We start from the raw sequence: 25,978 nt of genomic DNA on the forward strand, positions 1-25,978 counted from the left end.
AATTGTAAAAAATAAATGAAACAGTCACAACAAAAAACTTACGTAGTTGTTCGCGCGGCATCGTACGTAGACCGCGAATTTCGCAGAGCTCCTGTTGCACAACCACGCGCATCTGACTCTCCGCACTGCATTTAATGTATGCGGCAGTTATTCAACTTAGAGTACACGAAGGATGAAATAACTGTAGCTATTAAATTTTTTGAATTTTGCAAATTTGTATCACTGGATTACACGTGTAGACCACGCGACTGCTGTAGGGTTAATCGTTGCGTGCATGGACGCCATAACAACTCATTCTACCCGAGCCGACACTCTGGATTTTGATATATTTTACCTTTCATAATTAAAATTACGGTTTTGAAAATCATTAAAACCACCTTTCGAAGGTTTGCGTTTTCTCAATGCAATTAACTTTCATAAAAAACTCTACATTCCATTTAACATTGGTTATAATAATATTTCTAAATTACACCTCGTATTATAATTAATATTGAAATTTTGCCGTCGCAAACTAAACTGTAGTCTATGTTTTGAATTTATTGTATTTCAATAATTCAATAATTTTTTGTAAGTTAAATGTGGGATCCATCCATTCTTACAATCCATACTAATATTATAAATGCGAAAGTAACTCTGTCTGTCTGTCTGTTACTCAATCACGCCTAAACTACTGAACCAATTTTCATGAAATTTGGTATGGAGATATTTTGATACCCGAGAAAGGACATAGGCTACTTTTTATCCCGGGAAAATGATGTAATCCCGGAAATCCCACGGGAACGGGAACTATGCGGGTTTTTCTTTGACTACGCGGGCGAAGCCGCGGGCGGAAACCTAGTATTAAAATAAATGAAAACTCAACAATATCAATATAGTTATGGATAGGAATAACCGATTACGAGAGAATGAAATAAGTTCAATAATATCCACGATAAAGCGATCACAATAGTGAAGCCATGAAGGCTGAGATCATACAGCCCGAAGCGGTACAATATTTTTCCACAATTACTTACAACCTTAAGTTCTAATTATGTCGACTCAGCTTTATATGTATTGTTTAATATTAAGGTATAAAACGTGAGGTTAGGTACACTCGTAGTATATAAGGCTGTAGCTGCACCATATCATTTTACACTAATTTTGCTAAATTTCCGATAGTCCACTTTGTACCTTTACACGTGTCGGCACTTTAAAGTTCATTTTACACGAAACGCTACGATAAACTGAACGTCAAAATATCATAGGTAAACTAGATCACACCAATAAACGGGTTATCTAAAAATAGTAGGTATAGTTCGAAATTCTGGAAAATGTCATCAACTTAACAGAGTTAGTGCGACAGTTTAGTACGGATATATGTACTACACACGAGTCACTTTCAGGAATCGAAAAAGGTCACCTTTAAAATATAATGAAGTAAATCTGAAAGTACTCGCAGTCAAAAGGCACCCTTGAGTGAAACGTTTGTAATCCAACAATCGATTTGCACGGCAGCGTTAAGTATAATTGTATTTTCCGGACTATGGAGCACTGCAACTATACCTTTTATAGATCTGATATTTCATAGTTACCTACGTCAAACGTTAAATGCATACACCCAGATATTTTGACTATACGTAGGTGGCATGTATATGAGGGCATGATGATGAAATGAAAATGGACTACAAATTGAATGACAGTAACATATAATTTTAATCCGTTGTTTCACTCTAATCATAAATTTTTGGGTTAATTTTAATTAACACGTTCACTGCGGCATGTCCAGTATCGCGCCATCAGCGACTACACCACAGTGCGGCGCCCAAAATCGCAGTTTTCACCGTGGTGCGGCGAGGTTTTTTATATGTTAATTAATGACTTGAAAAGAGACAAATATATTTTTGTGATCACAGTTTGAAGTAGGACTCAATTTCGTTTAAAAATCGTATGGCAAAATATTGGACACAACGCATAGAAAAGAAACCGTTTCTTTTGTGTGCGGCATGTCAAATATTTTGCCATGGACAAGAACCTCATGCCGCACTGTACTGTGAGCACGCCGCGTGTCAGTCTCGCATAGTGATGCACCAGGACTGCACGCACTTTTCTTTTGAGTTTTTTTAAATGACAATGATACCTTAGAGGCTTAAGTTTTTTTACTTTCTTTTATTTCGTAGCATAAATGCAAAAATGTGATGACAGTTGTGAAAATAACATAAAACATTTAAACAAAAGTTACTGAACAAATTAAAACAAAAGTTACTGAACAATTTCCTGATAGTACTCTATCAAGTACCTTGTTTTAAATGTGTTTTTTTTTTTGTATCGACGATCTCGGTATCTGTTAACAAACAGACTGAAATATACAAAATTGATTTATATCGATATCGATGTTTTATTTTACAGTGTTTCCCATCGCTATTACTGTAAACATGCCGTATCAACGCAGTGCGGGATGGCAAATAATTTTTCACAAAATCAGGGGTTTACATTTTCCCTCATATCTTTTAAACTATTGGGTCAAACTAAAAGCTATTTATGCGCTATATACTAGACTATATATACTATTATCTGAAAAAAAAAATTTTGAAATATCTTGAAATTTCATGAAATTATTAACCTCCAAAGTCAGAAGGTGCGATGTGATAAAAATGGCTCATGACGCACAGTGGTGAACTTGCCGATGTGAAGTATGGAAGACATGCCGCAACAACGGTAAGTTTTTCATTTTAGGTGCCGCAGTGAACGTGTTAATATAACAATTTGCAATATGTGTGTATTTAGGGCATAAATTTAAATCGCATGCATATGTTTTCATTACATCAATATAACTTAAAGTGTTTCCATTTAAATCGCTATTGAAAGTGTGTCAGTTAGTACGCGTAATACGACTTACATTGCGGTTTTCTCCTGTCCCACATTCTTCAAGGAGTCAAGCATCAGCACGGCGTGTTTTCGGTCTTCAATGAGGGCGTCCCTCTTCGTTCCATTCAAAGTCAACTGCATCATTAGCCGCTCGGTCTGATAGTGCTGCTCTTTCAATCTAACAATATTTATTTTTTAGAGTGAGTGCAAAATGTAAAATTCATCAAGTTTGCTAAACGGAGTTTTGTCAAAATCAAATAGCAAATATAATTTGTTGAAAAACATAAACATATTGTAAGTTATATTGAATACCCTACTAGCTAAAGCAAGAAAATATAATATGAAAATAGATGACAAATTGATATTATTGTATTCCTTATAGAGAATAACAGATAATAACCTACGTTCTCATATACTTACATATATGATATAGATCAATGCAATATGTGCATATCTTTCAAGCCGTCTTATAAAACAAACTTATTGCAAGCTCTAAGATATTTGCAATACTAAAGAACCTTATTGTAAGAAAAGAATAGAATTTTCTAGTTTTCTCAAGAGGTATTGTTATTATTACACAGGCGCATGTGAGTACCTATATCAAATACTATTGTATATCAATCCTTTTTTAAGTGTACACGTGATTCCTATCAATTTAAAGAGAATATTATATGCAGAGAGATTCTTATATTTTTATGAATGTTTTCATTTACTAAGACGTTAGTCGTGAGATATGATTGCATCTGATATGAAATAAAGCTTACACTGTAAAAAATTTAAACTTATTGGTCGTGCACAAGCGTTTAAACAATAGTATATACATACTATGGTTAAAAGATCGGCTGCTAAATAGCCAATTCAATTGATCATAAGACATAAGTTTCCGACAGTGACTTTATAAATTCAATTTGCTCAAAACACAAACGAAGCGCACGCGACGGCGTGCTTTTTGCCGTATGGAAAGTCTTAAAAAATATCCAGTATACGTAGCAATCGAGACAGTCAAATCTATAATTAGGCTGGGGTAGATCCCTTTAAAAATAATAAAAAGTGCAAAAAAATCGCAGTCGGATGAAACCCATTAGAAAAGGAGGGGAATATGATGAAAATAAAAGGAAATATAAATTACGGTCAATCCGAGTTCGGGACGTGGGAGGGGGAGCTTTTAAGAGAAAAAAATGGTTTCTCTCGATTTCCGACAAAACTACAAGTCCTACGGAAAAAAGTTCAATGGCAAAGTTGTAGGTAATAAAAAGATCTACAATTTTTGAACGAAATTTGGTGGAAACTTGCTTTATTATGTCCCAAATACACTGTAATTTATTTGATTGAAAATATTTATTTTTTCGCCTTATTTTGAATTAATACCAATTGACTTACCAATTGATTGACCGTAATTTATTTTTCCTTTTATTTTCATCATATTCCCCTCCTTTTCTAATGGGTTTCATCCGACTGCGATTTTTTTTTGTTTCAAAAATTATCTACTCTAGTCTAAATCCATACTAATATTATAATTATGCGAAAGTAACTCTGTCTGTCTGTCTGTCTGTTACTCAATCACGCCTTAACTACTGAACCAATTTGCATGAAATTTGGTATAGAGATATTTTGATACCCGAGAAAGGACATAGGATAGGTTTTATCCCGGAAATCCTACGGGAACGGGTTTTTCCTTGAAAACGCGGGCGAAGCCGCGGGCGGAAAGCTAGTAGATAATAAAATATTAATATATGCCTGCGGTCCGCTTACGAAAATCTATTCACAATTTAAAATATTTATGGAATTGCCCATCTCGAACACAACGCAGTTAAAGAAATACGCATAATATAGCTCTTCAAAGAAACGCTTACAAAGTCATGAATACATTTTCTGGATGTATAGGTACTATTCCATTCTAACAACGGCTAAAATGTATACCAGTGTAGTACAGTTTAAGCGCCCCGTAGAGCGATGAAAACACAACGGATTGTGCTACAACGAATCAAAAAGAGCGCGTAAGGAGCGGAATAAATACGATATGGCACTCCATACAATGGATAATCACATGCGGCCGGCTGCGCGACTCGAGCCCTGGCTGTAGCGGGAATAACGGTAATCATATTATGTACAATTTTCTATAACAGACTGTTAGATTTAACTTATATATAGAAATAATGATACGTAATAAAATGTAGATATACCAAGTACATCTGAAAATTATTATTATTAAGGATCACTGAATATATTCAGTATAACTATAGTTATTACTTAGAGTGGTAGGACTACAGCCGCGTAAGATATTCTCTTTTGAAAATCGTATGCAGCATGAATTGGCCTGTAGTCCGTCCGGGGCGGTACCACTAAGTACTAACCCACGGGAAACCGGCGTAAAGCTTTTTTAGCGTTTCGCATAGATGAGTGGGTCACACCGGATTTTTTTTTTAAATAGATGAATTCTTAAAACTCTATGTGTACACCCCTAACAAGCAACCCGCCTAACTATGACACCCACACGTGAGCTTTCTTTTAAAATTATGTTTTCATAGAGAAAATACTCACATTAGCGAAGCGGTATATGCCGACTGCGCGAAGTTAGAGAAGAAAACATGGATTTTAAGGAAAAATTTAGCAAAAAAATTTTGACGTAATTTTGTTGTTTAAATATTTTTTACGTGATCAGTGTATGCAAAACTACAAATCCCTTCGCGCTTAGTATACCGATAGTAGGACACCCTGTATAAAAAAATGTGTGCGTGTACTATAGTGTACACACGTAAGAAGTGAAACTTCTTTATGACCTTATTTTTCAAAAAATAATTTACTATATAGAGCAGGCTCCAAGGAGATGTTCGTTTGCAAAAATAGCGGACCTAAATCGGACTTCTGATATATATTGTATAGATCCCAGACATCCTATAGACAGATGTTGCCAACCAGTTTTGTGGTCCCCCTCCCCCCACCACGGTAATTAAATATGGCATACTTACAAAGAAAAAAATAAAAATTTCCAAAACATGCCGTGTGGGGTATCAAATGAAAGAACTTATTGAGTAGATCACGAATATATAGCATACTATAACATTTCTTACACTTTCTCTAAGATTTTTTAGAAAATTTACGAAAATGCTCCATTTTTGAGTTAACTTTAAACCACTATAGTTTGAAAACTCATGAATATATTTTTTAAATTATTATTTTAAATAATTAACAATAGTCCATTGTTTACGATTCAATAGTTCGTACAGTGAAATAGTTGCATGGGGGAGTGGGGGGAGCGTTCAAAGATGGCGAGTATATTTTCACTCTAATATTAATCCGACCTAATGCCTACATATACTTTACCAGGAAAGCTTCGAAGATATTTGCAATCCCAAGAAAATAGTTTTCAGATTCGTAAATGCAAATAAATATTTAAATTTTATTCCATTTTATGCAATTGTAAAATTAACTCTATTAGGTATTACACTGATTTTTGCACAAGAACATGCAGTATTTTAAATAAGATAAAGAATGAAGCACGTCTTTGTGCATAGCACTAAATCTATTCTATCAGATGACCTGTGACTATGTACTGTGTAAGGTTTCATACGCCGAAAGAAGTAGACGCTAATCATTAGGATTTCTTCGTAATGTAAGGTGATGCATTTTCTCTAGTTAGCATATAAATCTTGTATTGTCATAAAATTTAAATCACTCTTGTAGTATTATAGTAAATATAATGTATATGTACGCTTTTAACTCCTGTATCCGTCCGTACAAATAAATTATCAAAACAAACATGTACATTGTACAAGGCTATGCTTAGGGAATGCAATCCCGATCCCGCGGGATCCCGATCTCGCGAGATCTCGTGTAATTTTTCGGGATCAATCCCGACGCATTATATGACGAGATCCCGTTCGAGATTGACGGGATTGGGCGGCAGTGCACACAACCACTCGGGGCGCAAGCGGCTTCTAAAAGTCCTTTTGCACGTATATCCACGTCCACGAGCTTAGACAAATTAGAATCTACCATTAAAAAAGAAATGGATTTGTTTGAGTGTGGAGGAACAAGGGGGCGATTTTTGCAGTTTGCATACAGGGTGTAATCGTTAAGTGTACACAGGCGATTATTCCGTAACTATTATAGATATCAAAAAACTTTAAACTGATATTGAAAGTACTATACCTAATGAGTAAAATGACAATAAGAACTTTTTTAAAGTAAAACGAGAAATATCCAAAAATGTTACATGAAACGCTCCCATACATTTGATTTCCCATACATGTTGTATTTAAAGCAAATGTTCGAAATGGCATCCTCGATATGGAATACCATTGTATTCCACATCGAGCTCTATTTACAGTTTCTGAATGAACTTTCATTAAAGTTAGCGAAGTAATTAAAGCACAAAATCAAATAAAAAAGCAAAACCTTTCATATTAAATGTATGAAATAGTCATATTTCATACTAAATATATGGGAGCGTTTCAAGTGACATTTTTGGATATTTCTCGTTTTATTTATAAAAAGTTAATAATTTCATTTTACTCGTTAGGTAAAGGGCTTTCGATATCAGTTTAAAGTTTTTTGATATCTGCAATAGTTACGGAATAATCGCCTGTGCACACTTAACGATTACACCCTGTATAATTGCTTCGCCAGTGGCGAATCGCCACGCTGTTGCCAACCAGCGTTGAGTCGGAGAGGGCATTCTCATCAGCGGGGTACATTGCAACGGACATTAGATGCCGTTTAGCAGATGAGAATAGTTATTAATAGATACCCTTTGTTTTTTAAGTAGTCATTTAACATTTTCAAAATCACTCTTTTTCCTAATTCCCTTGAAATAAGCTTATTGTTTTGATTACCTAATTTAACTTCGTTAATTTCCTTACAACCTGATTATTATTTAGTTGGTAAGATCAAAGAATAAAGGTTTTTATTTTCTTTCGAGTAATATGTTATTTGAGTTAACCTTACAAATCACAAACAAGTAGTTATTAGCCTTTTCAGTCATCTGAACTCAACATTTTTTTTTTAATTAGACGGGATCCCGAAAATTCCGGGATCCCGCGGGATTGATATTTCTAATCCCGCAGGATCCCGAATTTGCAATCTCGAGTCGGGATTGCATTCCCTAGCTATGCTCTACACGGAGTCTTTTGTATAGAAACGTCTCATCAAAAGTTTCACAGAACTTACAAAAAAGTTATTTACATTTATATCTACTAAAAATCTTTCAATTGGTACTCCACTGCAAAGTTTCTACAATACCTAACTTCCAATTTAAGCTTTATGCCTTCTAACTACATACGGAATTTCCAATTCATATTAAAAGTTTGACGAAAACGAAATACTTACATAATATTATTATTGGCAAAACATTTTCCCCTCTAAATTAAAATTAAAAAACGTATACCGTATTTGACAAACACATCACTTTACATATTATCTAAGAGCGAGCGCCCACGAGCAACTTTGTCTCCGCAACAATTTTGTCTCCGCAACAATTTTGTCTCCGCAACTATTTTGTCTCTCCAGCCATGGGCTAGTATGAAAGTGCGCGTACGTAGCGACGCAACTCCCGGGAGACTTTTTTGTCCGCGGGTTCGGAGACAAGCCCGCGACGCAACTGTCGCCCTATCTATTGGTTTCAATGCAAGTGCGCGCACGGCGACAAAAATGTTGCCAGGCGACGGCCGCCGGCCAGTTGCCGCGTAACCGGCGTAGCGATAATACCTATTTATGTCAACGTATTTATTCTCGTACACTGTAGTTTTAACCGACTTAAAAAAAAGGAGGAGGTTATCAATTCGGCCGGTATATTTTTTTATGTATGGACACCGATTACTCCGAGGTTTCTGAACCGGTTTACGTGATTCTTTTTTTTTTGATGCGGAATGGTGTGGAATTGGTCCCATAAATTTTATTCGGATAAGCCCAGTAGTTTTTATTTTATGAGCATTTTCGTCTGGTCTCGATGACTTAATTGAAATGTAGCAAGTAACTTTGATTCATTTCCAGGTAACCGATTGAGCTGAAATTTTGTATACGTATGTAAATTGGATAGCGATGAAACATTATTATGACATAGCGCTGATTTGATGATGGAATCGGAAGGTGGCCATAGGAACTTAGTAATATATTGACTCAACTTTATCGAGTTTGGGCTCGTTTGATTCGTGTTGAAAAATAAACTAAAAAGTATTAAATAAAAATAACTTCGTTAAAAACAACCTACTTCAAAAACGGAAAAGTAAAAAATAAAAAAGGTTTGATATTAATCATTACTACATATTATTTAGATGTGTTATTTACTAATAAGGTTTGATGTCGGTGCACGGGCTTAATACTAAGTGCTTAGTGCTTGGCACCAACTTCAAACCTATTTAATAAATAACACATCTAAATAATATTGTTTTTAATGAAGTTATTTTTATTATTAGTAGTTTTTCTGTCTATAGTAGAGCCATTTTAATAGGCATCATAGACAGTTCAACAAAATTCAGCAACGTAATCTAGTAACGACGCCATAGAAAAATATGTTATTTCGTTTTACTTAACTTTTTTCAATTACGATTACATATCTATACTAATATTATATGTATAAAGAGGAAATGTATGTATGGTTTTCAGTTTTCACGCATAAACTACTGAATCGATTACAATGAAATTTAGCACACATATAGAGGGTAACTTGGATTAGCACATAGGATAGGTTTTATCCCGGAAATCCCACGGGAATGGGAACTATGCGGGACAAGAGCACAGACCACAACGTCTCTTCGAAATTCATGTTGATAAATGCAGAAAATTTTAAAGAAAAAGTTGCGTTGCTGTCGCTTTCGTGTGCACATCGTTCAAAACTTTGCGAGGAGACAGCGACAGAGACAAAATAGTTGCCGGGCAACTAAGTTGCTCGTGGGCGCTCGCTCTGAATATTATTTCATAATTATTTCCATCAAACGTCTAAAAAAATAGTTTAAAATGGGATTATGTATATATTTTATATCGTGACTACGTAAGAATCAGTAAAGAAATATTTATTTTGGGATATACTCGTACTTTACGTCTATATGAACAAAGCGTACGTATCGTTTTAGCGAAGCATTTTTTTTTAATATACAAGAGGGTGGATTTTTTTAAAGTCCTCTGTCTGCTCAGCTTTAAAGCTCTCAAACGAATTCGGGACGAATTGTATGCTTACAAAAAGACGTGTTTGAAAACATTGCTATCCGCAGGCTATTGCGAGATACGCAAAATTCGAAAGTTAAATTGACTTTACTATTAAAAAAGATACCTAGGTACACTAGGTACTATCAGATTGACGGCGTAAAATTTTCATATTAAATTGTTTAAAGAATGACAACGGTGAGGCCTTTTTTAATTGATGTTAAAAATTGATGCTCGAAAAAGAGCTATTAAAAGTATCAAAAAGGTACCTTGCCATCTAGAAAAATTAAAAAGTGAATGCACCTTAATTTCTCAAAGGCATACTAAGTGATTGAATTTCCGAACGTTTTACACGGGTTTAGTTCGAAACTACAGAGAGTTTAAAATTCTATAAAGCTATTAAGCGAAGGAAATTTAAATTTAAAAATTAATTTTTAAAAATTCGACCTCGATTGAGCTCTGAAATTATAAGTACATTTCTGGACTCATTTGACTCGTAACCGAGATAGTTATACATCAATAAGTGGAACCTTAGTAGAATTTTGTCAAAGGACGGGACAAGGGTAGCTTTTTGTAAACGTTTGCAAATTCCCATAACCTCCTCCAATTCCCAATGCACTGAGTGTTTGCTTCCAGCGTCTTCGTCTTCGTAGAGGTCGTCTAAATTAGTCGCTTCCTGGCGATAAAAATACCAATTAAATATTCATGTTAGATAAGCATATCATGTAAACCAGGATTAAAACTCATTTCTTAATAAAAAAAAATATAAGAAATAACTAGATATTGTTATAATTAATGTAAAACTACTGTCACATTAACTGTCTTATTATTGGTATTCCTTTTTATTGGCGTATTGTTTTGTTAAAGTTAATTATAAATATTGTAATACAAATAGCTGTAAGGATGTATGTAAAAATAAAATAAAAATAATAAAAAGTAAAAAAACTAAAACCCAACTACCTACGACAAAAAAGGCGCTGAAAAAGTATAAAACAAGATTATCAGAATACTGAACTGACCAAAATTGCTAATGTATAGTAGAGCCATTTAGGCAACATTTGACAGTTCAACAAAATTCAAGAACGTAACCTAGTAACGACGACATAGAATAACATGATATTTCGTTTTGTTAGAACTGCACATTTGCTGAACTTTTTTCAATTACGACTACATATTTATAATAATAATGACCGATACAAGTAATTTTAAGATTTCATTTTACTGATAAACCGTTCTAAACATAATAAACAATTTCTGAATTGAAGAACTGACGTCACTACAATTTTGTGTCAATAAACCTTTTTTCTTTTTAAATACCAGAGACGTTACTCTAAAAATCGAAATCTGACATCTTGAATCGAATGCATTGATTACTTGTGAATAAAAATCATCATAAATTAATAAATTCGATTGACAAATGTTTCAAATCCATATCGATTAATTCACTTTAATCGATGTTTTTAAGCAGGTTACCTCTCTTCGAAGATAAAATTGATAGACGTCAAATGTTGCCTATTAAATTGGCTCGACAATAGTTGCAAGTTAATCCCAGCAAGCACAAAACACCATTATAACAAACTTATGATAGCACGAGTTCATGTACAAAGCATTATAACCAAATCGTATATCGGCTGTATTTCTTTTATACGACTCTTATAAGTAAAATTTGGGCCCCCCCTTTAGACAGCGTTGAGCTATATAAAGGCAATTTAATAGCATTATAATTATCGTATTAAATCATTAATTAAGTCAGTTATGAGCACATGAATAAACAAATGACATTTTTTGCGACTTCATTACAGTTAATATATAGCTTTTAAAATTACAATCTGTTATTAAAATTTCATAACAATGCTAACTGTTGTAATTCCTTTGTAAAAAAGAAAATCTTATTGATTTTAAAAATATATTGATCTGTTTTTGATCGTGCAACGTTATGTGGACTTGAAATATTTAAATGTGACAATTAATATTGAATGATGGGTAAGTACCGCCTGTATTTCTGAATGTTTTGAGTGAAATTAGCTGCGCGCATCAGTTTGTCGGGTGAAATATACATGTTATTGAGAAAGAATACACGCGCCCTCGCTAATATACTTTATTAGTATATTTTTTTTTATAAAACATAACCTATTTTTAAAAAATATCACAAAATTTAGATTATAGTAATAGTTTTAACAATTAAAGTACCTTATAAAGATATTGGTACAAAATACAAATGATTTCATTCCCTTTCTAGTCAGATCTTAGTAACTTGTATTATTTTTGTAAGATAGGAAAAGGAAAGCAAATGGCGACAAATGAAATTAAAGCTTTAGGCATTTCACGATAGCATAATAGTGCTGTTAATTTTAATATGGTTTGTCACAAAAATTAGAGCTCGCATATAGTGTAATACAAGACACTTATTATGTTCAGCCATATAACAGCACTTCGGAAATATGTTATGATGCTTAAACTCATTATACGTATTAGTGACTGATTTTTATCGAGCTTATCAGGGAACCGTAATTAGTAAGGTACTTGGTATAAAATAAATAAGCCAAGATTTTTAATTAAGCCATTTAAAAAACAAACTTGCTTGTTCTTTTCAGAACCAACATGCCCTGCAAAGTAAAGCGTTTCCCAACATAATATGAAGATGCCGATGAAGAATCTTTTTTTGTTTACTACAATTATTAATAAAATCAGTATACTCCTTTTTAAGTTTTCATTTGAATCCGCCTGTTTTGTAGTTTTATTGAAAGCCTTTTTATCCATTAACCAAATTCAAATTACGATGTTATTATTACTCATAGTTCTAACAATACTTTTATTTCGATCAATATATAGCTATATACTGTAGAGATGAATAGATTTGAAAGAAAACGGAGCAAAAGCAATAATTGTTATAAATTCAATGTTAATATAGGATTAGTATTAAATTAACACAATAATGGACTATTATAAAGCTTTTATTCTTTAAAAAACCAACATACGTTCAAAGGCACTATAAAATAATTTATTTATGCTTATTTAGAGCGTAACGTTATTAAAATTACCAATATAAGATAATAGTATTACTATAAGTTTGAAAGCTGTTTTAGAAGCTGTAATTTAGAATTATCCTACGTTTATTTAAGATTTTTGACATTGTAACAATTTTTTGGTAACCATAATATAACAGTTAGCATTATTTGATGAAGCAAATGCCTTTATAAAGTACTTATATTTGGATAGTGACGATTTAAATAATTTATATAACTTCAAGTCATAATTCTGTATATATTTTTGGTTAATATACAATTTATGTGCTTGCTGGGATGGACACAGTAAGTCTACTGTTTCCATTTACTTGCATTACTACCAAGATGCCTTCGTTGTAAATTTACGATGATGTCATACAATACTATTCTGAAGTATACAATATATAGCTATAGTATGTAAAACCGCAGTCACACGTTGTCAAGGTGCTACGGTAGATAGGTATATGTAACGTGTGACTACGCCTTTCCTTTATTTTTTTACTCTGTATGTTTTGTCCGCTAGAGGGCGCCACATTAGACTTTGTGAAACCCTATAGCATAGCATCACAGTATTACAATATTTAGGAAATATGGTAATACTGTGATAGCATAGCCTTTAACCAGCCAAAATGCACACGTAAATTTCTGTTCTCGCAATTATTTCTATGAGTAAATATTTTTGTTTACCATTCATACAAAGGTGTAACTGGATAAAACAACATATTTTTTTTCATGAACAATATAATATTTCAATATAAAGTCAATAAAGCTTTTCCGCAAACCCTTTGAATAGTTTGGAGCTGAAACAATTTTCAATGCACTATGGAAAAGCATATTCGTTTCATATCCGATTTCTATTTGGTTTTTTGCGTCGATATTTTTGTAAAAATAAAAATTGTTTGCGTAAATATTGCTTTCATTTAAAAAGTAAAAATCATAAACCGTCTCCATATGAATGTTTGTCCGTTACAGTGCGCATACATAGAGTAAACAAGTGATGAACGTTTGTTTGTATCATTAATGATCTAAGCCCTAAGGTTTGTACGCTCTCGGCTATTGGCAATTGGGGAATGTTAATCTTAAAATGTTATCACATAATATTGCAATAGACATAATCAGTCTTAATCGCCGCTGTCCAACATAGACTTGGTGTATTAGGAATTATTAGTATAAAATATAAATTAATAATTCGATACAAATAGTTTTCTAAGCCTAGTCAAATCAAATTGTTAAATCAAATCGATGTTTAGTCGTAGATACTAAAGTATATTTACTTATCAATACCTTTTGGCAGGATTTTTTTATTATTAAATAAAAAAATTAAGAATCTAATGTAACAGTCAAATTAAAAAAAATATATATTTGCTCGTAGCCTTTTCTATCATTCTAACGAACTCATTCAAAGGAAACTATTTTAACCGCAGTTATATACAAATTCAATTAAAACGTATCAGGCTAGTAAACGAGTAAACAAATTTGTGATGAAAGATGAAAGAAAAAAAGGATGTAATAATTATTGATGCTATCACTAACCTCCTTTCGAATTAGGTTAGGGAAGGAATCCGTTAAATAAGCTACTTCGCGCCGGACCAATTTCAATGTCCTTTCTCTTTCTTTCATATTTGTTTTAATCTCCTTCTCCAGTTTGCTAAATTCAAATTTCCTATCGTCAAGATACTCCATCGCAAGCTGTCCCATTTCCGTCGCGCCCATTAAGCATTTCCCTTGAGCTCTGCAGTCGAGTTTCAGCGCTTCCAAAACTACCGTGAAGTACGATGAGTCCTATAATTAGTGTTTTTTATTAAACATTGCCACTATTAGGCTCACAAATATTCAAAATAAATTACCAATGTACAATGAATTTCTTAACTTGAAATGTACGAATTATAAGATCACCGTCACCTTTTTAAGAATATCTAGAATCTTCTTGTACATGACTTTTATGGCTAAAGCCGCATTCTTTTTTATATTAGCGCGTTGTACGTAGTTAGCTACCGCTTGTTCCTTCTTCTCGGCTGGCAATTTACCACCCACTTCATACAGGAGACGATCTCTTAATTCCGCCGACTCAAGCTGTAGGTACAAAAATATTACAGGAACATTTCGCTATAACTATGATCATAAAGTAGTTTAAATAAAACAAAGCACGCACACTTCATTAAGGCAGCATAAAAATGGCTTAACTAAAGTATTTAAAATGAATGTAGAATTTAAATCCTAAATGCTGAAAAGTGATTATGAATCCTGGATTTTGAAAACGGCGAAGCGGAAACTCGTCTGACCTTAAAAATTATGAAACTGTCTGAACATTCGCTGAAATCATTTAAACGGAGAGAATACTGAGAATTATAAATTAATTAGCTCTCAAGCTACTTACATTAAAACCCTTGCTATAACAGCTTTCGCATAATATTCCACTACGCTGCCTATACAACTAATTAAAACTTATTTAAATCCTCTTCTGTTAATGGTATGGACTGGTAAATCCGCGTGTTAATCAAGGTATTAGCTATTGCAATAGTCTTTTAACTCTATTTGTATACTTTTTCTCTTTCAATTTAACATTCCTTTATTAACTTTTTTAACTGTTTTAATATTGCTTGTACAGATTGTACAGACACATATACGGCTACCTAGGCACAACTCGTTTAAAATTGCCTAAGTAGGTAATCACAAATTTAATAAGTAAGAAAATGTACAATGGATTTCTGAATGAAACGAGTTCAATTTTAAGTACTGTTTAATATACACGAACCTACTCTCTCGTAATAAATATATTTACTATAAGGAAATTGTCATAAAAGTATAAAACTAGGCGCAAATTTGAGTTACGTTGTGGCATATAAAATACTAGAGGTCCGCCCCAGCTTCGCCCGTGGTACATATTTCGCAATAAAAGGTAGCCTATGTCCTTTCTCGGGTATCAAAATATCTCCATACCAAATTTCATGCAAATTGGTTCAGTAGTTTAGGCGTGATTGAGTAACAGACAGACAGACAGAGTTACTTTCGCATTTATAATATTAGTATGGATGGTAGAATATACTGTATTAGCGGACAAGATTTAATTATAGATGGGCATTGACAAACCTGCGTAAGCCGAAACATTTCCATTTTTTTCTTTTTCGTGTAGCGAATTCGATCAAGCTGCTTTCTCTTATTGAAATTTTCTTGATGAATACTTTCTAATACTTTCTGAAATCAAAATTTAATTCTTTTAATATGTTATTATAAATAAAGGTGGCATAAATACCGACATTAAATTAAATGATTTAATAAAATTTAATAATATATATTTATTTATATATATATATATATATGTTATAAATTAATATTTTCTATCATAAAAATCTAAATAAACCAACATATAATTTATTAATAATGATGCTTCAAAATTCCTCAATAGCAAAACTATTAACAAATATTAATAATTAATTTCGTTCAACGGCCTTTAATTACTGCATTATTACACAGGAACATACTAAAGCACAAAGCACACGTCCCTAGTTTTGATAAATATTATGTGGTACCTACTACACTTGAAAAATACGAAAGTAGCTAAAAGCGCTTCTAAATTTTAAACAATTTTTACCACCACGAGATAGAATATCAAATCTTTTTATTTTCCAATGATAGTGCATTTACATAAACTAATTACATCTCAACCGGAACGCCTCTCCAATATCTTCTACTCCTCAGATAAAATCAATTACCTAGGCGCAAACAGATTTTCGGAAAATGAATACCTACATTCGAAGCTTGAATTAAATTAACAGAACTATTCATAAATAAAATATCGAATAATCTTCCTTCCCTTCAATTAAGGGCCGATTTTTCAATGCTTGGATAAAACTTATCCGTCTATTAAAGTATTACACGATAATAATAAAATGTCACGTAAACTCTCAAATACGGGCAATTAGAATACTTTTTTAAAATGTAGTTTTATATACATTATTCTACGAATAAGTTTTATCCAAGCATTGAAAAATCGGCCCTTAAATCCTGCATTGGAGTTTTTATTTCAGCTTCCTAGATTAAATTACAAAGTATCAGTTACAGATTTAGCTCGTAGCATATTTTAAATCGAGAAATGGAGCTTTTAGATGAACTTTGATATTAAAATAAAAATTGTTGATTAGAAATGAACCTCGACTTTGTAATGAAATATTTTCTTAGGAATTGAATGCATTTTCTTTCTTTCTTTTTCCAATTGTTTTGATTTCTTCATTTTATATTATTTATTGACCATTATTAGCGTAAAACCAAACACATGAAATTTTAGCAAAAGTTTTGTTACTATAAACTATGCTCTATCAATATTGGTATTTTTGACTAAAATTCATAGTTTAGTATTACCCATTGTATCCGAATTCCGAGACCCGAGTAAATAGACTCTAATCTTGCGTAAGCTGGAAGCTTGACCGAGACATATAATACTGTATCTAGGGATAATAATTTGATCTCAGGTATTGGTTTTGTTTGTGATGCAAACATAAATAAATAAACACGTAAACCGTACTTTATAAATCGCATTTAAATATGACCAATAACATACGATTGATGTTCTTATTATTGGTGAGTACGTAATTAATATAAGGATTAATTTCAGTTTTATGTAAATGGTTCGTAGGATCTGTTATTTTTTTACTCCATTGAAAAATAATTTCTTCGTAAACTTAAAAAAAAAGTTTTATTGAAAAATATAAATAGCTCTACTTTCTGAACATTTTCGCTTATATAACTTTTTTATTTATAGTTCTACGACAAAAAGTTACTGAATCAAAGTTGTAGAGAATTTAATTTGCAACATATTATAATGTTAACATTGTTTTATTCATATCAGATAAATAGTTTAAGAGATATATCGTTAAAACCATTACAACCGCTATTTTCAAGATGGCGGCCATGGGACAAGGGTGGCGACCCCACAAACTTGGTTTTAGCTTCACACTGACCCCCCCTACACATAAAAAAATAAAATTGCGTCCTCTAAAAAACGCAAGGTCAGGCCTAAAAAATGTAACATTTCAATGGACTATTTGGCGAAATTGACATTTAAGTAAAAAATCAAGTAACTATATTATTATGTTTTAACAATTTCAAATAGATAACGCAATAACTAAAGAAGTATCTACTGTTTGAATATTACTCCCAGTAGATGCTGAACTGCTGGGAGAATCTAAAACACCGGCCCTTAGCCTTATCTGAAATCGACAGGAACATACAATGCTTAGGGAAACTAATAGTGGGTGTCCGTTATTTCGCCCTCGCTTTAATTAATCCTATTGACAGCACTTATGAAAACGTACAGAGGTTTCTACGATATAAAACCGCAGTAACCTTCTGTTTATATGGTTCCATTCAAAATATTTTCGTCCTAAAAATCTATTCACAATCCGATAGCCACAATATCCAGTCCAGAGCCTGAATCAATAAACTAGATTTTGTTACCGGCTGCCTCGTTCAAAGTGTAAATAACTTACAAAGACAGACTGTGCATTCTCATATAAAAATCTCTTTACATAATAAGGTTGACCTCCATGTAACAATGAAAAGAAATATTTCTTTATTGAACTTATTACAAACACATCTTAAGAAACTCGCTAAGACTTCATTGCAACTCCAAAGGAATTGTATAAACAACAACCAACTATATGGTATTTAAGGTTAGTTATAAAACAACCGCCAGAACTTTTCATTATTATCGTATTATGAAAAATAATGCAATTGAAGTCATGTTGTTACAACAGATAGGAGCTTAAAGCAGGTTTCTCTAACAAATTGTTGTTTACTCTACCACCACTCTCAATAAATTGACAAGGATAAACGCACCTAACTATGACACTTTAATTTACAATTTTAATAGTGGTACCTAGGTAATAAAATTTAAAGTACTCAAACTCATATTATGGTAAATTAATATCATTAATAATTATTGTAGAAGTCAGAAAGTCTTTATTTCTTGTTTAAAATATTTTGTATTTTTTAACTTAAAACGGAAAAAAGGAAGAATGGAATTATAAGTAACAATACAATTAATTCAAAGAGCTCCCGAATATAGCCAAGTGCTACAAGGATTTATCAATTATATACGAGTGATGCAGTAACGTCAATGGGGAAGCCGCCTGTCTCGTCTAAACCTGTAGCAGCTGTAAGCTCTGAGCGCTTAGGTACGTATAATCCAAAGTGCGAAAGCCGTAGACCACCTTTATTTGATGTAGGCAACGTGCTAGCATTTGATTTGAATGATCGTTTTAGTATGTATGTATACGATATTGGATTTGTTCATTTGATTATATACAAACTGAAACTGTCCTGTGCGATTAAATAATTTGATTTCAATTCTAAGGCTTGTGTGTCTCAATTGCATGGAAGTGGGTGGTCTATATATATGTATATATTTATTATTTAATGTATTTTTTTATAAATTTGATAAACAAAAAGATTAGCATTCTGCACCCATGAAATTCTCGTAAAAGGTCGTACCTAACTATAATAGGTACAAGAAGTTTTTGTTTCATGTATTCATAAATAGATTAAGTACCGATAGAATTAAAAAAAATATCTACTTACATCAGCTTGACTATTCATATAGGTGAGTTGTAAGCGCTTGTGTTCTTGAAATGCATTTCTCAAAAACTGCTTATCACCATACACGGCTACACCTAGTTCCTCCCGCTTTGTATTGATATCCTTGCGCAGTTGTCGAATATCGCGGCAATATCGCTTCTTCTGCTTTGCCAAATCGCCTTCATGTATCTTACGGTCACGTTCTGCATAACAACAAGAAACTTGCACATTGCATTGTTCCGGATTTAATTTTAATATCAAGTGAGAAGTGACTCAAACTTAATAATATAAAATATTGCGCGGAACATATCTTAATCAAATCTGTGAAATCCGCTCAGGGTAAATTCGTTGCGCCGAGCGCTCAAGATTTTTGTTATGTACTTTAATCACAGCTTCATAATAAACTGTTAGCTCTTTATCACTATCGACAGCATTTTGTTACATTTTCATACTATGTACCTAGTTTAAAGTTTATTTTTATTGTTTTTGGAAAATATTTAATACAATTAGATAGTTATATAATTCAATACGAATAGATAAATTGAGCAACAGTTGCAGGAAACTTTCTTTTATTGTTGATGCTCCTCAGGCGAGAACATTCCAACAATCTTTGTGAACTGTGCAACACGTTGCGTTGAGTTGCTGCCAGCTACATGTTGAAAGCAACTCATGACAAGACATGAAAAACTAAAAAAATGTAAAGGTAAGTAGGAATATAATACTCTAGTTTTCAATCGGCATATAGGAAATATGTATGCAATTAGAAGTTATAAGTAGAAATGCTATGAGCATTTGTTATGTAGCTATGTTACCTACATTGGCATTCTAAAACGGTATACCATACCGAATTTACATCTCTTTGTTAGTAGGCCCTGTTGTATACGGATTGCCGCTCACACAAATACGCACCAACTAAATGCATTGTGGAAGCAGGCAGTCTCCGCTAGCAGTAATTAAATCAGTCTGTTTATATGGAGTGTGCAGATGCGCTGTAATTGTTATGGGGAACAACACTTACCATATAATTTGATGAGGCCCCTGTATTGATTGATCTTGTCCTTTATAACCCAATTCTCATCCTGCATCCCATGGATGCGAACTTTGGCCGCAGACAACATTTTCCGAGCCAAATAGCTTTATAATAATAATATAAAATGTATCGTATTCTCCGCAATAACACCAGATTACTAAAATAGATATATTTCTACCTTTATGAGTTTTGTAAACATAATATAAACATAAGTGACATTAATATATTTTTTTAAGACGTGGATATTGGATGTGATATTGGATTAGTTGCAAAAAGTATTTATTTGATAGTTTTTTTTACTATTATAAAGGCGAAAGTTTGTGAGTATGGATGTATGGATTTATGGATGGATGGATGTTTGTTACTCTTTCACGTAAAAACTACAGAACCGATTACAATGAAATTTAGCAAACATATAGAGGGTAACTTGGATTAACACATAGGATAGGTTTTATCCCGGAAATCCCACGGGAACGGGAACTATGCGGGTTTTCCTTTGAAAACGCGGGCGAAACCACGGGCGGAAATCTAGTTTACAATAATATTATGAGCTAAGCATACAAACACACAAATTCCCTCCTTACGAGCCTTTCTTTATATTAAATATTATTGAAGGGAAAATATCTTTTTTCACGTGGGGAAATCTTGCAAAGATCCACGGCCTCCGGGAAAGGGGCCGTGGGTTACCGACCAAAACCCCACTGTGTTCCGTAAAGCAACGACGGGGCCATGGGTAATTGGGTATGGTAGAATTCGTCCGAGACCCCATCAGCGGCCACTACACAGGCCAAAATACTAGCTAAATGATAGTCTTTCTCTCCAGTCTCTCTAGTAAAATTTCTGCCTATAGCTTTAAATGAATGTGTATAAAATACTGCATATAAATCAATATAAAAAGTCTAAGCTCTACGAATTCCACACATTCTCCTCATACTCGCGTCTACAGTATGTATATTGTAAAATCAATATTTTGTCACCTGCTTTGAATGCATATTGCAAATAGTTTTATGATGCAGCGGCTATGAAGCAGCAAGCATCTAAGCTACCTCGCATACAGATGCCCGCGTCTCAGATTTTCGGTGTTAGAAATATAAAATTTCGTGTAAAGGACGTGTTTTCTAAGCGTTGAAATAACATATTTTCCGTAAATTTTCCTAGAAACGACGCCTGTATTTGTAATCACATCGTTTGCAAGAATGTCGTCCTTACTTAAAATAAATATCTATTAACTTTAATGGACTTGGTTATTTTTAAAAATGTATGTAAAAGTGTGTTCATTTTTTTATACATATAATCTACTATATAAAAATAAGTCGGATTTCCTTCCTGACGCTATATAACTCCAGAACGCACGAACCGATTTCAACGGTTTTTCATTCGTTGGAAAGTTTAATATAAGTTAAATATAAAGAGTTAAATATAATTCATATCCGTGGCGAACATATAGTTAAAAATAAATAATGTAAATTGACATCCTTATACAGATAAACTGCGAGAAAAACTAGTTCTAAAACACCTACTTTGGAGTTTTCTCTACCTCTTCCATAACAAAAGTAGGTAGCAATTACAAAGATTCCAAGTTAAAATTATTAATATAAAATATATTAAATAGGGAATGTTCATATTAAATAGCATTATTACTGCCTACTTGATTATACAATTAATTAAAACGGCGAAGAATTTCAATTATACCCAATTTAATTAATTAAACTATTTTGTTGATACAATAACTTAGAGGAAATATAACAATGACTTCAATTCAAAATCATCACACTATAAACAAAGACTAGGAATCAGTATGCAGATTAATAAATTCTAAGCTAGGTTTTTATTTTTTTTACCCTCAGGATCGCCAGACACAATGCACAAACCTCTATGCATTCGATCGCCACAAAGTGTACCTTGCGGACAATTGCTACAAGTCGTTCCGGCTTCGTAAATAGGAAACCCCTCTATATTGCCAGCTGGACCATAATTGCAAACAGTAAAAGCGAGTATTTGTGGTTCTTCACGTTTTTTCTGTTTCCCATCTACTTCAAACATTCCTCTGTGTAACGGAGATTCTTTTTCATCGATATTATTCGAAACATTAAAATCCTGAAACTTTGTAGATCTACCCGGCGTGAACTTGGTTCTACGGAGTATGTTTTCACTTGAAGTAGACGTTTGCGTGACGTATCCGCCGTCTGTAGGAGTCGACAATGTTCTCCGTTTCCTAAAGTAGACACAAGATCTTGTTTTGGCTGTGCAAAGAGCTTGTGAACATCCTAATCTCCACGTAGACGCCCACGCTGCCGCGGAATACCAGTGCGCATTACAGCCGCCTGGAGCACTACAATTACTGAGTCTAAATGACCACACATAGTCAGGATGCAATGCTCTAGATCCAGAAAACCATGCCCCTACCGCATCAGCCAATAATTGCGCTTCCGTTACTCGAGGTACCACTGGCCTAACATCTAAATTTTGTAGAACATTGAATCTTATAGTATTCCTACACTCATCATGTCGCTTCTGACACTGCTGTGCCCAAGTCTCTGCCAATTCTTCTAGCTCATAATCCCAATACATTTTTCGCATATTCGCGGCTGGAGGTTGTCCCGGTTCCAGCCCCATTGCTATATTGTCCCTATGTCTATTATGCAATAACAGCAATTGGTATCTTGTCCACATTGTCATGCCAGAAGCGAACAACCTTGAACTGTGTTTGTTTTTAGCTACGCACATGGTGTGCTGGTTTTTCAACGAACAATCGGGATGGTTACAATAGTCTTGCAATTTCATTGTTACATTGTTAGAATCGCAAGTAATTAAACTCCAAATAAAAATACTCGAAATTGCTAATGCAATACGCATTATGTAATAATATTACAAATAAGCATAAAAGTTTACGAAAATAGTATACGTCAATCAGAAATATTAAAGCGTCAATGGTATAACACAGGGTTGACACAGGGTGTAAAACTGTAAATAATCTATGATAGAATAGTCCACAGCATAATCTATGGATATTCCCATGCAAAATTAATATGTAATAGTAGGTTTCCGCCCGCGGCTTCGCCCGCGTAGTAAAAAAAAACCCGCATAGTTCCCGTTGCCGTGGGATTTCCGGGATTGCGTCATTTTCGCGGGATAAAAAAATAAAGTAGCCTATGTTCTTTCTCGGGTATCAAAATATCTCCATACCAAATTTCATCAGTAGTTTAGGCGTGATTGAGTAACAGACAGACAAAGTTACTTTCGCATTTTTATAATATAATTAGTATGGATTCTTCGTAAGTTAAAACTAACGCTTGGCTAGGTACGTTTTAATCTTATCTTAATAAGTAGGTATGTGTTAGTTTGTTGCTAATGAGAACCTGTTATTATCATTTCTATACCGTCCTACTAAGGTATTTAGGTTATTTCTTACCTTTGTTGATATTCTATTACAAAGGGTCTAGGTAATATAAGTTTAATCCGTATTGTTTTATGGGAGACTTATTTTCAATGAGAGACGCAGAGATCTTTTGAAAATAGTTAAAACTGTATCTCAAAACAACAGCTACTAAAATGAAGTCGGTAAAAAAATATAGGCTTGTAGGTATAGGCTCCATAAATGCGGATGGTATGAAGAAACTTCTTTTGTAACCTATAATTGTTATATTACCTATATTTCTGTGTGTTCAAAGGAGAAGAAAGAAAAATGTTGTGTGGTTTTATGAAACCACGGTAAAAGTGAAACAAAGTTATCGTATTTGTACGATAATTATTATCGTACGGTTCGACCGTCACGCGACATGCGCTACACAGACCAAAAAGTTTGAGACGATGTAATAAAAGTTTCAATTTAAAAAAAAAAACAGAAGATTATTAATTATTATCTACATAATTAAAAATAATCTATACTAATATTATAAAGCTGAAGAGTTTGTTTGTTTGTTTGTTTGAACGCGCTTATCTCGGGAACTACTGGTCTGATTTGAAAAATTATTTCAGTATTAGATAGCCCATTTATCGAGAAAGGCTATATATCATCACGCTAAGACGTTGGTCTTAGGAGCGGAGGCACGCGAGTGAAACCGCGCGGCACAGCTAGTCACCAATAAAATGAGCCCTCTATAATAATATTGTAAGTTCAATTCGATTTCGTAAGCTGAATCAATCAATAGCTAGTTTTTATAAGATACAGTCAAGATAAATTTTAATAACTTGTAGAAAACGGAACGATACATAATAATCTTCATATAGGTAATTGTATACGGAACACTCCCCGTAGTTATAGGTATGTATTATAATTACTGTTACAGACTTACAGCGTCGGATCCGGTCAATGCTTTTGAAATTTTTGAACAAACCTATGGAACAAACGCTAGTCATTTTGAAATAGACTGCTGAAAAGCTTGTGGTTGAATTGGCACGAATTTCGTATACAATGCCGCCGAGTGGAAGCCTTTTTGTAGTTAGGTAATGAATGTCATTCATTACAACCAGAAAGGCTTCTAGTGTGATGTGCCAAAAATGTTAATGTAGGTACCTATGTGCGTAACATATCTTTTTATAGCTTTTAGGAAGAACTGAATTCCAATCACTATGAAAAACCTACAATGATTATCGACAAAAATGAAAACTACTACTAAGGAAATACCAATTACTCACTTGGCAAGTTTTCTTTTTCAAAAGCAAGAAAAACCGAATAAACCACTGGTCCGGGAGCCAGCAGCAGATTTTATGACCAAGTTCCTCTCAAGCGGTAATTAGTAAAATGCATCAAAGTATAGTATTATGAAGCCTCGTGAACGTCAGCTGGAGCTCGGTTGGAGGGAAGAGCGGTTGTAGCCTCCCGTATCAGCTGACAGTTTTTCCACCAAGATACAGCCAGCTGACATATATATTTATCCACAGTTACATATAAGCTATCATCAGGTAAATTTTTGTTTGAGAGGAAATAACGGAAAATAAATGTTTCTTTAAATTTAACTTTCATGTTCGAGACACCAGCTGACGTATAATAAATACACCATGTTGTAACCAGCTGACTATTTTTTTTCGTTGAGATATTGGGTTAGCTACAATTTGACAAATTTTTAGCTGAGAGGAAATGAATGAATGAATGTATTTTTTTTCCTATGTGCGTGGGAGGCTACAACCGCTCACCCCCCCAACAGAGCGCCAGCTGACGTTCACGAGGCTTTATAATACTATACTCTCATGCGTCTGACGAATTATCTCTTGAGAGGAAATAGTTAACCAAATTTGCACCTGGCTCCCTAACCACACTATTTTTTGGTAAAAACTCATTATAGCGAGTTATTTTTTTTAACGGCGAAATGCCGGATGGGTTCATATTATATTCAATTCAATATTTTAATTTATGGCAGTACTGTGCTGCCACAATTTTGCCAAT

The 25,978-nt window shown here is 33.5% G+C and overlaps 2 protein-coding genes across 2 annotated transcripts in view; both read right to left on the reverse strand.

Annotated features, from left to right (window-relative positions):
- Positions 1 to 20,680, reverse strand: part of LOC149911226 (uncharacterized) — a 35,788-nt gene extending 15,108 nt beyond the window's left edge. The window contains exons 1-7 of the mRNA XM_090112830.1: positions 20,581 to 20,680; positions 19,566 to 19,765; positions 16,080 to 16,184; positions 14,892 to 15,062; positions 14,523 to 14,771; positions 10,515 to 10,660; positions 2,876 to 3,022 (exon numbers count right to left, since the gene is read on the reverse strand). Coding sequence (XP_089968956.1) covers positions 2,876 to 3,022; positions 10,515 to 10,660; positions 14,523 to 14,771; positions 14,892 to 15,062; positions 16,080 to 16,184; positions 19,566 to 19,765; positions 20,581 to 20,680 — 1,118 coding nt within the window. The remainder of the gene's footprint in view (positions 1 to 2,875; positions 3,023 to 10,514; positions 10,661 to 14,522; positions 14,772 to 14,891; positions 15,063 to 16,079; positions 16,185 to 19,565; positions 19,766 to 20,580) is intronic.
- Positions 20,681 to 22,407: 1,727 nt separating this feature from the next.
- LOC149911227 (venom allergen 5-like) lies at positions 22,408 to 23,448 on the reverse strand. Its single transcript, XM_090118274.1, has one exon. The coding sequence runs from the start codon at positions 23,446 to 23,448 to the stop codon at positions 22,408 to 22,410; it is 1,041 nt and encodes a 346-aa protein (XP_089974400.1).
- Between the last annotated feature and the right edge of the window lie 2,530 nt (positions 23,449 to 25,978).

This window comes from Colias eurytheme, chromosome 1, assembly GCF_061535395.1.
Source record: "Colias eurytheme isolate Ceu_HAF_F1 chromosome 1, ilColEury1 Martin Lab GWU primary, whole genome shotgun sequence".
Classification (NCBI taxonomy): domain Eukaryota; kingdom Metazoa; phylum Arthropoda; class Insecta; order Lepidoptera; family Pieridae; genus Colias; species Colias eurytheme.

What these genes read in the sequence shown, in the direction of transcription:
- LOC149911227 (XM_090118274.1), bottom strand. Translation starts at nt 23,448, where the DNA reads ATGCGTATTGCATTAGCAATTTCGAGTATTTTTATTTGGAGTTTAATT.